Source organism: Triticum aestivum, chromosome 3A (assembly GCF_018294505.1).
Source record: "Triticum aestivum cultivar Chinese Spring chromosome 3A, IWGSC CS RefSeq v2.1, whole genome shotgun sequence".
NCBI classification, from domain to species: domain Eukaryota; kingdom Viridiplantae; phylum Streptophyta; class Magnoliopsida; order Poales; family Poaceae; genus Triticum; species Triticum aestivum.
This window is the reverse complement of record NC_057800.1, coordinates 267,967,710-267,980,318: the sequence shown is the minus strand read 5'-3', so window position 1 is coordinate 267,980,318 and position 12,609 is coordinate 267,967,710. Positions and strand designations below refer to the sequence as shown.

The window sequence follows — 12,609 nt, the reverse complement described above, 5'->3', positions numbered from 1 at the left end:
AAGACTATCTTTTGATCAACGAGCTAGTCAACTAGAGGCTCACTAGGGACGTGTTGTGGTCTACGTATTCACACATGTATTACGATTTCCGGATAACACAATTATAGCATGAACAATAGACAATTATCATGAACAAGGAAATATAATAATAACCATTTTATTATTGCCTCTAGGGCATATTTCCAACACTTTCGTCGCAAGCTCTTCCTTTTCCAGCACAAGCCTTCTCCTCATGAAGAGGTAGTGGTCGGAGGAGCTGGAGAAGATCGAGGTCGTTGCCGTCAAGCAGGAGCCCGAGGAGATCATTCCAGCAGGCGGTCACGACAAACATTGCCGCCAAGGAAGGCGACGAGTGGCGGCGCATCCGCGAGGAGCAAAAGGCGAAGTACATCGACCTCGGCAGCTCCAACAGCTCCAACGAGGAGGATTGAGCTCCTCCACCGCATCGTCCATGGCCGCGAGCTCGCCGCCGTTAGATCCCCGCCCCCTCTAGTACTATAATGAATGTAGTATGTAATATGAACTAGTGTTTGTAATGAATTAGTCTTTGATCATGTAGTATATGTAGCACATGATGAACTACTACGGTTGCAATTTCTCCCACAGAACTTTTTTTTCAAATTATGCAGTGCCATATACGGTTTCTGTTCGGCTGCGCACGTTTTCGACCCGCAAACGAGATCCGCGTCAAACTGCAAACGCATTTTGCGGGTCGGGATTTTGCGGGGTCTGCTAGAGTTGCTCTGAACTAGAGCCTGGTCTTCATAAACGAACCATACATTCTTCAGTAATATTCAGAGACTTCGGAATCATGACAAATAGAAGCAATATTTTCGTGAAACCTCTATTAGACAATCAAATTACATGGTGGACATACTTCTACAACATATATACATGCATGTATTTCAACACAAGGTTCCCTACAAAGATTACTGTGTCAAAATTGTACATCTCTACCCAGTGAAGGGTAGCCAGAAGATATTGCTGGTCGATGAGACCATTTCTTCCCATAATCATAGCTAGTACACATAGCACGACAATCAGCATGTGTATCCTTCAAATACAGTCAGCCAAGAACCAAGCTGAGTTATCATGGTGGAGAAGTGCAACGAAAAACTGTTCACTATGTCTCTAACTTCACATCTAATAATTTGAGCTCTTCTAATAATTCCTCATACTTCTTTGTTTCCTTAGCAATTTGATACCGGAGCTTTTGTTCCTAAAAGCATGATCACAATATTCTTTTGTTATATCAATCAGTTCTCTAAAATGTTCAGCTCTAAAGATAACACATAGGAATGTGCAAGGGCACCAACCAAAGAGTAAAATGTAACTCAAGATTGCCAAATTTCTCTAAAATGTCAAGCTCTGGAGATAACACAAAGGAATGTACAAGGGCACCAACCAAAGATTAAATGTAACTCATGATTACCAAATTATGATGGCGATGGCATTAAGCCACTAAATGGATTCATTTTCAATACAAGGAGGGTCTTCATACTATGTAGGCTGTACCTTAACGATGGTGAAGTAATAGATTAAAAATGATGTGGCTGAACTTTACAAGAATGGTTGACTTCTTTAAGTTTGGACAAAGTACATATTCACAGAAATTAGAGACAGTACCTCGTCATTTGCACTCATGAAACAACAGTAAGAGGTACTACTTTACTTGCACAGAAGATAATAATACCTTTTCGACAAGTTGCTTCTCTGATTCCTCGTATTGTAAGCATCTGGTAATTCAAAAAAGATAGGCATTAACACTAAAATTGTCGAAGCACGCATGGCATATTTACTTTGAAGAAGCTGTAACCTCTTGGTTCTAATGTTACATGTATATTTGTTTTCATACTACCCTGATATTGCTAATAGAAACATGGTACCCAGACATACGAGCAACTGATAATCCTCTTTATCAACATATACTATTCATATTCTGCGTTAACTACATCAGCAGTAACAGATAAATTGCATGTGGGAAAATGCTTTCCTAAACTGCTTTGAACTCTGTAGATGCTCCTTAACAAACAAAGAAACTACAATGGCTAAAACAAAAAGATGTACAAAGTGCATATATAGATGTCCCTTATCAAACTCTGTATTGTACTTACTCATCACGCAATTTGTCATTTTCAAGTGTCAAGGTCTTGTATTCATGAAATCGTTTTCGTTGAATAACATTCCGATGCTGTCAAAGAAAACCAACAACAAATCAGCCATGTAAGGACGCTCATGGTATTTTGAAGATGTTCCATACCAATATGCGCTTCTAAGAGGACCAAAAGAATTAGTTTTGCGGTGTATAGCGTGTGCGTGCGCGCAGTGTGTGGGTGGGGGTAACCAGACAGAAAAGATAGATGCCCATGCTACTAGTCTCCCTTGCCTTCGTCTGGTGATTATTTATGTCGCTGATGACTCCGAGGGCATCGAAATTTCTCTTCTGTCCCATGCCTGTTAAAAAAAAGAAAAACATTAACCAAATAGTGAAATTTGACAGGTGACCCTAGAAAGATGGATTACTCACTACTCTGTACACAGCTGCTTGTTGGAATATCAGCAGTCAGTAACTGATGCGGAACACTTGCTGGCGAACTACCAGCGCCCGTCTGCTTAGCACGATAAAGTGCACGGGATGCTTTAGGTAATGACTTGTTATCATAACCAAGGCGATGGCAATGTAGGCCCCTACAAAAATGATTAGTTCAAGCATGAAATTCTGATGACATTAAGTCACCCAAAAAAGTGTGACAAGGACACAACAAACACCCACACATCAATCATAGTCATTTATCACAACAAACACGTAAAAGTTTAAGATGAGGTTAACAACTAGCAGTCAACTAGTTAATATATCTCAAATGAGATAATATTCAGCTTTTACAAGTTATGATCTCAGGCCATCCAATTAACTCAAAATCAGCAACTTCCTACAGTGATCAACAAACTAAACCTCTTGCTGTTGCCAGTGCAGCAATGCTACAGTTCATGCACTACAGTGGTTCACAGGGTTCTCATGCCCAGCACACATTCACAGTAGGTACAGCATCGCAAATATTTCACATGTCAAGTAAACTCAGATCTTAGATAAAACAAGGAGGGAGTCAATAGATGCACGATTCGGGGTTAAAGTACTAGAGTGCAGAGTAGTAGGCCACAGATTAAAGAGAGGAATTTTGTGAGGAAAAGGCTACTCATAAGTACAACGCAGTCATGACTGGACTTGACAATCCAATCTTCACTATTTTGCAATGCATGTGATGGCTCTTTTCAAGACATGCTTCTGCAATTGTAACAGCAGTACAGTTCTGATTTCATACTGCAATAAAACGTAAGTTTTTTGCTCAAAAAACTGGATCAAAATTTAAGTCTTATATGCATGTCGTGTAAGCATTGTCAAATTATATCGGATGCTTTTTTTAACATTTTGAATGGCAAACTCAGGACCTAGGGAGCGCACCTAAATTAACATCACGGGACGTGTTTGGTTCCCTGGGTAGCCTTAGGCTGCATGGCATGGGGGATGCTGGGTGAGTGCAGCCTGGTTCAGCCGATGCAACGATGAGCCGAGATGAGTGTTTGGTGAAATTTGTATGATATGGCTGGCTGTACATGCAGGTTTTTCAGAATGTAGCTGAAATCAGGAAGGAACGTGGATCATGGCGACGGGATCTGGGGCTCGATGACTCCAGATGGCCTGACGGTGGATCCTCGCTTGTGAAGGCACGAGGCGGCAGGATCCGGCGTGCAGCGCTTGGACGAAGGCGAACGAGACCGGTGGCAGCGCTTGACGAGGCCGGCAGCAACGCTTGGACATGGGCGAAGGAGGGCGGCGGAGCTTGACGAGGGCGCGGCGATGGAGCTTGACGAGGGCACAGCGGCGGCGGAGCTTGACGAGGGCACGGCGGCGCTTGGTCCGAAGAAACCGAAGGGGGGAGAAGAAAACCAAAGGAACGAGCCTGTACGCAAGCTACGCTCAATCCCTGCGTTTCCCTCAGCCTGGCTGAGAGGCCCCTTTTTGCATCCATCGGGCCAGGCTGAAGAGCCCATACAGGGTACCAAACAACCAAAATTTGCATGGTAGATGTGAGCCACATGCAACGCAGCTAACCAAACACCCCCCGCAAGTATGCTGCCAGCAGACGACATCAAAGAAAAAAGGTATGAACTATCCAGTAAATGACAGAAAAAAAGGACTATCAGAACTACACAAAGGTCCTACAATATGGTCAGCCTTATGGTTCTTAATCCAGACAGCATGTGCTGACTAACGAGTGACAAATTTTTTGATTAAATGATTTGGCAAAATGATCCACAACAGGGCACACCTGCTAGCATGATGAGATAATATTTGTGTGGGTCTATTGTAGATTAGAAACGTGACCAAGTTATCATTAGTTCGTTACTGTTGCAAATCTTTAGAATTTTTCTGAAAGAAAAAGCTTTACCAGTATTCATAAGTCATTTCTTTCAAACGATTCTCAAGCCTTTGATGAAGGACTGACTTCTCAAAGTCCTGCTTGTCGTGGGTAGGTTTGATGAAACTCGCATCAAGAATACCTGAAAATACCAACAGAATAAAACATACGCATAATGTTTCTTCTATATTTTGCATAGGACACTACGTAAAAGGCAAATGCTCATCATCTCCACCCACTTAGATCTGCTCCCTATATTATCTCTACTCTTTTACCACTACAAAAAGTTATGACAAGAATGCATGGGTTTACATGCATATGTGCCAACTTGATATACGCCTAGAAAATCAGGAGCGTATGTGTCCCACACAAAAAGAACAAACCGTACATTTTTGAATGGCATACAATTCACTGTTTAGGCTGTACCAATTTGATTGTTTTGTGTAGGCACATGTGGTCATATTTAGGGTGCGTTTGGTTACAAGGGTGGTCATGAATGGGTTGGGATCGTTCAAAAAATAGACATGTTTGGTTATAAAGCACATGAATGGTTCAAGTCAAAAAAAGAGAATATGCCTTGAAGATGCTGAACCGTTCCACCCAACCAAATCGGTCGAATCAAATGGCCACGCTTTGCATGCATGACTATGTGAGCATGACTGGTGGTCCCGTCCTAAATAATTAGCTCATCTCTTATATTCAGCCAAACGCATGAATTGAATGGTTCAATCCCAAATAAATTGGACGGTCCCAACCCATTCATATGACACCTTCAACCAAACGCATCCTTAAGCACCACAATTTGAACGTGTACATCTTAGCTGTACCAATTTGATTGTTTTGTGTAGGCACATGTGGTCATATTTTAGCACCACAATTTGTACGTGTACATCTTATAGCATTGTAAACATCCATGAAATCCGTTTTAAAAAATCATTAAAAAGTCTCAAATATTTCCGTAACTTCTATATAGTGGGAAAAGTGAGAGAATATAAGGAGCTTATACAAGTGGGCGAAGGAAATCTATTTTATATTAAGTAAAACATCTCTTACCCACAACTCCCCGCCCTTTGCCATATGAGTTGCTGGCAACTTTCCAAAAAGGCTGCAAAAAATTTGGAAGTGTGACTTGCCAAGCAAACAACAGGGTTGAAGAAACATATCTAGTAAATATCATACATCACATATTTTCTCAATTGTGCTACATAGTGAACTCAATTTCTTTATTATTCAAGTTGCAGGGATGATATTTACGTTTCTTAAAATATTTAGCTACTTGGAAGACTACAAGCTTGGGTGAATGCTCGCTAAGCATGACCCGCAAAAAAAAGGCTCGCTAAGCACCTAGTCATGGGCAACTATTTAGAATGTTAATTAATCCATACTGGATTAAATTGGGTGTGTTGTGCATAAAATACTAAAGACTCCCTAGTCACAACAGCATATTCTCACCCAACTATTTTAGATTGTTGATATATACCAGATTATAGTGGAGGTCTTATGCACAATTTGCCAAGGAGTCCCTAGTCTGAACAGCATATCCCCATCAACAGGATATGGACTTATCCATAACTCAAATAAATTACCAATGCATTTCACTAGAACTACATTCCCATAGTCTAGAGTCATTCATTTGTTAGATAAAGACATTGCTTGAAGGAAGAGCTTTCTGATGATAAAAGTACGTCAAAAGCAACATATTGCTGACAGAAGATAAAGACTAAAAAAAAGGCAGCCCGGTGCACGTAGCTCCCACTTGCGCAGGGTCCGGGGAAGGGTCCGACCACTTTGGGTCTATAGTACTCAGCCTTTCCCTGCATTTCTAAAGAGGCTGTTTCCAGGACTCAAACTCATGACCTCATGGTCACAAGGCAACAGCTTTACCGCTGCGCCAAGGCTCCCCTTCGCAGAAGATAAAGACTATGAATAAACTATTTCTTGAGAAGCACAATATTCTACGTTGTCAAGTGTCGTGGAAAAGAAGAAAGCTCTCACCGTTATTAAACGATTCTTGTGATAAACGTTGAATCCTTGTACATCAGTGTCTGGGGCACCTTTGACAAATCCGATGGTTGTGACTATAGATAGCTAAATAAAAACAACATGGAGGTACACTGAGAAGGCATGCTTTATATAAACAAGTTTTGCCTACTATATTACAAATACAGGACATTTTGCAAAATCTAAGCAGACTTTAGTGGAGGTGAGGGGGTAACCATTTCATGGAATAAAAATCACTACAAGGGACTAGATGATCCATCCAGTAGGACATTCATTTCCAGGCTAAAAAGACTTACAAAGGAGTGTTTCAAGTATTATTAATATATTAAGATCTTGTTTTACCTAGCAACTAGTGGTTCTGGAAAAAGTTGCATAACGTAGCAAATGTAGACATTTCTAACAAGGATGGTACAACAACACAAAGGGCAAACCTATTCTGGACCTCCTCGTCATCCATACTTAACTAAAATGATTTACTTTGTACAACATGGATATGACTAACAGAAAATAACTAGATAAGCAATGTACAATTTAACCTTGATTTTTTCTCAAAAAACAGAACAGATTATCCATGGAAGTAAAACACTTCTATGAGTAAGATTCAATATGGGGAATTTATCATGAGAAATCCATAGGCGAAAGCAGTTAGCAGATGGCAATAAGATAGGTTTCTAACAAAACAGACCAACCAACCATTAGAATAGAGACATCCAGGATACAACCATACAAGTGAACATATACAATCATTCTAACTATCTTACAAGAAGCTTCAAAATGGTTTTCACATCGACCAAATTGGTGAAATGGAAAATATGCTTCAGAAATTCTAAGTTACACATACCTCTGGAAGTCCAGCGATTTGTGGTTTATACAACACACATTCACGATACAACAAATCATTAACTACATTATGTGGTTCCACATCCTGTCCACGCAGGATTATCCTGAAACTATCAGGTACACGAAGATACAAGATGGAGGCGTATGCCTGCTTGAATTCAGGCAGAAATGCAAATGAGACATGTTTGTCTAGCAAAATAAACAAAACAAGTTTAATAAATCAGATAATGGGGATCAGTACTTAACTCTAAGTGAATAACGAAGTCGATTTGCAATGTAGTCCTGAGTCATAAGCTTCTCATGTTTGTTGGTTTTGACCTTCTTCTGTGCCCCAGTAATGAGGATATCCTAAATTATTGTATATCTAACTGTTTAGCCAATGGTAGAACTGTTCAAATAATAACCCCAAAGGAGATGCACAGATAGAACATGTAGCTTGTAAGATAAATAAACACTTCTACTATATAGCATGGCATATGTATTGAAACATATCACTTCATCAAAACTAGAAACTCCTACAATACTTATTCAGCATGTATCAAATCTCAAATCAATTCCGTGTCAGTTCTATAGAGTTGTCATGTCATGTTTCTAATGTTATGCTTCCAAATACTGGATTGGGAACTTTGATTTTATTCCTATTGTGTTACACAAGAACTGGCTTACTTGTAAAACGAAGCAAATAACAAACATATCTCTGTTCTACTTATTTTATATGTGTGTGGTCCACAATCATGTAGGTTTGGCTAGTTGTCTACCATTTCAAAAGCATTTTAGAGGGGAAAAGCCCAATTGAAGAACTACTAAGAAAGAAAACTAGGGGGAGGCCCTGTTGAAGAGCTTGCTATCATTAATTACATATCTCGCTCTTTCCACCTCCTACAGAACTAACAAGAAAAGCAGGGAGGAATTAGAGCTTGCCAAGCAAATTACTGATCAAGCTAAAAATTCATCTTATCATCATATCTTCTATCGTTGAAACTGGTTTCTATAGTACATCAAAATAACATGTGGGCCCTAACTAGTTATTTTGGAAAATGATGTGCTGGGCAGGGAATGTGGCATACTGGCAAGTCTGTGTGTCAAAACATGTTTACTGAAATCCTCAAGCTAATCCTAAACAATTAAGTCAAACTGGATTGGGACATCAACGTCTCAATATAAACGAGCTAAGTTAATTCATGCAATAACACATCAAGTTTTGGGACATCAAAATCATCTGCCAGCAACAAATATAGCTCCAGGAGGCCAACATTACAAACCTTCTTATCGGAGTTGAAATCAAGCTCCATGTCCCCATCATCATTGAACCAGAGGTTGAATACAATTATCTTCGTCCCATGCTCTCCGATATCATCAAACTGTATCGTAAGTAAGAAAGTATTGAGATAAACCAGAGAAAAGATCAGCCAGAATGATAAACTGGGCAGCTTGCCCTAACTAACAGAGATCTATGATAACTGAGACACTTATTCTACAAGGGAACTGTCACATATAGAATTGATGGGAACTAGGAAAACCATTTGGCTTAATTTACAGATAAACTATACATGCATCAATTAACCTTTTGCGATAAATAAAGAATATAATACACATATAATATTACATAGCATGATAGAGAACATATAATTGATTTTTAAGAATTAGAAAATCACTATGCAAGTCTATTATGGGGGGCAAAAGACTTCAACAGTTCCATAAGCACCTTCACATGCAGGTCTCTTTCCTACAAAAGAAGACGGACCATCTTTCTAAACCATTTCATCTATACAGGCTATTGGTTAATCTGTCAAACCTCTTAATTTCCAAAAGCATCTGCGAACTCTTTCTTTACATAGTATACTCATCTTTATATGATTGTTAGCACCATTCAACAGGTTGCCAGAAATATGCCAAAACAATAAAATGCTAGTTTACATACTTGTTTAAGCAACTCAGCTTCACTAGCAAAAGGGGACCATTTCGAAAGGATCGCCAAATTAGAAGAGAAGAGTTTCTGATTATGACGTAACAGCTGAGTATATGAAGCAGTTGTAAGATCGTATTGGTAGTCTACCTGCAAGAGACAATGGGGCAAGGGAACAAGTAAAACTACAACATAGCTCAGAGCCCAGCTAACTAAAATTTCCAGAACTTGACATCAGCTTACAAAGAAAGCATCAAACTTACTGTTGGCACCAATACATCATCGCAGCCTGTTTCCATCAGAAATGTGTAAGAAAGAAGACCAATACTTCTTGTCGGTGTCCTAAAAAAAAGCAACAAATTGCTTGAATTGATACATGAACTGGGTGGCCAGACATTTTACTGAGGCAACAGAGGAATTGAGAGGTATGATTATATTTTAAGCAACATAACCGAATGATAACTCATGTGGTGGCAGCGTTACAGTGAAGCATGAGTGTGTGTCTGACAAGGAACATGCAACAAATAATATAACAAATGAACAGTCGCCATATGAGATTAGATTAGACATTAGAGTGATACATGTTTGATTGTTTCCATGTAACACAAAAGGTGAAAATTACCCCCATACGGACATTTTATTCAAAAGCATTGCAAAAGGCCGTATTAACACTTAGAAATACTTTCAATAAATATTTCACCATTTTTCAGATCCATTCCTGCACAATACTCTTGAAAATTTTAGTGTACTTTCCCTAAGAGTTACTTTTGAAACCAACGACCAAGGTGGCAAGTAACACCACAAAATGTTTGTTCTGATATACCACCTCTGTTTCTAAATGTAAGACGCTTTGGCAGTTTAAAATGAACTGCCAAAACGTCTTATATTTATGAACAGAGGGTGTAATTGTGAAGAACTGGACTCCTAGATTAAATGAGTGCAAAGGAGAAATACCAGTTTTTTTGGTTCTGTGTAAAAACAATCACATCCGCTCCAAGCCTCATTGTGCTTGTTTTGAAACCATTGCCATCTGACAAACAGGCAACAATGAATCCAATAGCAAGACTTTAAGATATTGATGATCTCGCATGGAAATAGGAAAAAAGGCACAAAGAACATACATTGCCCGATGAAAGCATCAGACTGCTTATCTGAAAATCCAAAGCTCATGCAACATCGCAGTGCATCTGGATCCATCCCCCCTCCATCATCTTGGCCATACAGAACACCCCAAGGTCATTATTGAATGTTTCTACCAACTGAATAGTTACACATTTATTTGTCATATTGAAGCTGCAAACCTTGAACCAACAATGAGGGACTACCATCCCGTGGGTTTGTGAATTTATTAACACGAACAAATGTTGCCCCATTATTCACCTGACAGAAAATACACAACCAAATAAACAATACATAGCATTCATGTTGATCTATTTTTCCTTTTAGGATGGAGTTAATTGAGCATCGTCAAATACGGAAAATACCTCATCAATAGCGTTATCAAGAAGCTCAGCAATGGCTGCAAAAATTAACGAAGTCAACACTGGATACAAATAATGAAGAGAAAGTACCATATGATGCAAAGCAAAGTGTGTCCATTATACACACAAGAAAGTGGGTTAGGATCAGGTTAGATATGCTTGAATTTAACCCCAAAAACAAGTAGAAACCGCGATAATGTCCTAGATTGGTTTTCGAAGTGCTAGTATTTACACAATGATTCAAGCGTGTACTTACAAAAGTTATGTAAACAGTGGATCAAGTGTTTATAATACAAGATTCTGAGATCGAGAGGGACATTTATGCCCAGATTGTAAGGACAAATGGGCTAGGCCACCTTGTATGCGGCAGACAAAAATTCAGATGACAATTCTCAACATACGTCTCAGGTCCTTTTTGTTTTAATTAAGTGAGTAAGCCATTTAGAAGCCACTGTTTTACTATATTTACTGCTAACATGCAATTTTTTAAACTTCCCATTACATGTTTACAACCGGAAATAAAGTGGCAGTGAGGAAGAGAATTAACCCATGATAGTTAAATACATAAATGACAAGCTGACAACTGACAAGACAAGTTGTTACTACAAAACTGCATTCAACAGAAACTGGGACGCCATTATGCGTATGAACTCTTATCTTGCTAAAAAAACTGCATTTAACAAAGACTGGGAGGCCATTAAGTGTATGAAAGAATTTGTGAACCAAATGAGTCAATTTCTCGAGATGGAGTTATTTTCTAAGATTAGTTCATTCTCATACCGCCAAATGCCCACTTGTGAGAAGTAGCATTTGAGTGCAGGAACTTTGGATTGATCCTCAGCCGATTCCGCCCGCCTGCACACCACCAAATCACAAACACCGAAATCAAAAGGAAATGGGTCATAGTAAAAAAAAAGTAGAAACAAGGGACGTGTCGCCGAGATTTCTGCAGTCAGCATACCAGGGGCATCGGCGTCAGGGTTGCGGCGGGCTACAACATACTCGCCGGACTTCCAGAATTGGCGGCAGAGGCGCGGCGGGGGGAGGACCCTGGGGGCTTTGGCGGCGAGTGGCAAGGGCACGGGGTCCTCGTCCTTGACGGGCACGAGCGCAAAGCAGCCTGGGGGCTGGATCGGGTAAAGCAGGGGCTTCACATCGGCGAGCTCGTACGGCTTGACATCGCGGGTGGAGGAGGGGGCGACGGTGACGGCGCTGGTGCTGGGAAAGGGGAGGGACTCCCCGTCGTCGTCGCTGGAGAGATCTATCACCTCGGCGGCGCCTCCGGACCTCATCCCGTCGCCGGCGTCGGAGCTAGGGCTTCTTTTTTACTCTACCTTCTCGGTCAGTCGGTCCCCTCTGAGCTTCTGGGCGGGTCGTTGAGCGGACAAACTCGTTGCCTGTGTCCCGGATTTTCATTCGTCGTTCAGCATCTTTTTTCAGAGAAAAATCGTCTTAGATTCCGTAAAACGGCCTGTTCTGAAAAAGAAAAGGAGGAAAGCTGTATATTTCGGCCCTCCCACCTTATATGTCCATCTTCTCTCTTCATTTTACTAATTTCTCCATCTTACGGACGTTCTAGCTCGCGCCCAGCATTTCGCAGCCACCGCATCTCGTCGCGGATTCTTGCTGCCATGGGCCATGCTACACTGTCGAATAGTTCCACCCGCATCTTCTCCACCAATTTTAAAGCTTGGGGTTGCCGATCTTTACCGCAGGAGCATGGCCGCCACCATGAATATGTCTCAGAGCTTTGCGCGGGGCCTCGTTGCGGGCAGATCCGACTGCTCCGGCAGCGATTGAGCCACGAAATTGTCTTTGCATCTGCCGTAGGTTTGGAGCCGTGGGGAAGTAGGGATGGTAGGTTTGCTTTTGGCCGACGGTGCGAAAGAGATCTCGGTTGTGCGGATTTGCTACCTGCCAAAGACAATCTTTCTAGCGGTTTCTCATTTTAATTTTAGGTGAT

At 40.7% G+C, this 12,609-nt stretch overlaps 1 protein-coding gene across 1 annotated transcript; it reads right to left on the bottom strand.

Annotated features, from left to right (window-relative positions):
- Positions 1-819: 819 nt before the first annotated feature.
- On the bottom strand, positions 820-12,055 carry LOC123061152 (protein MICRORCHIDIA 6). The gene is made up of 19 exons (XM_044484104.1): positions 11,608-12,055; positions 11,427-11,501; positions 10,650-10,684; positions 10,467-10,545; positions 10,287-10,376; positions 10,120-10,195; positions 9,429-9,507; positions 9,181-9,315; positions 8,522-8,620; positions 7,506-7,607; positions 7,261-7,407; positions 6,414-6,506; positions 5,472-5,523; positions 4,449-4,560; positions 2,528-2,688; positions 2,387-2,454; positions 2,115-2,191; positions 1,694-1,736; positions 820-1,219 (listed from the first exon to the last, which is right to left on the bottom strand). The coding sequence occupies exons 1-19, from the start codon at positions 11,936-11,938 to the stop codon at positions 1,124-1,126; spliced, it is 1,950 nt and encodes a 649-aa protein (XP_044340039.1). The 5' UTR covers positions 11,939-12,055; the 3' UTR covers positions 820-1,123.
- Between the last annotated feature and the right edge of the window lie 554 nt (positions 12,056-12,609).

Bases quoted from the DNA above. Each gene is read 5' to 3' on its own strand.
- LOC123061152 (XM_044484104.1), bottom strand. From the start codon at position 11,938: ATGAGGTCCGGAGGCGCCGCCGAGGTGATAGATCTCTCCAGCGACGAC. The intron at 9,316-9,428 runs GTAAGTTTGATG...TGTCTCTTGCAG, and splicing joins ATGATGTATTGGTGCCAACA to GTAGACTACCAATACGATCT. The intron at 6,507-7,260 runs GTATGTGTAACT...GTTTTTATTTAG, and splicing joins AAATCGCTGGACTTCCAGAG to CTATCTATAGTCACAACCAT.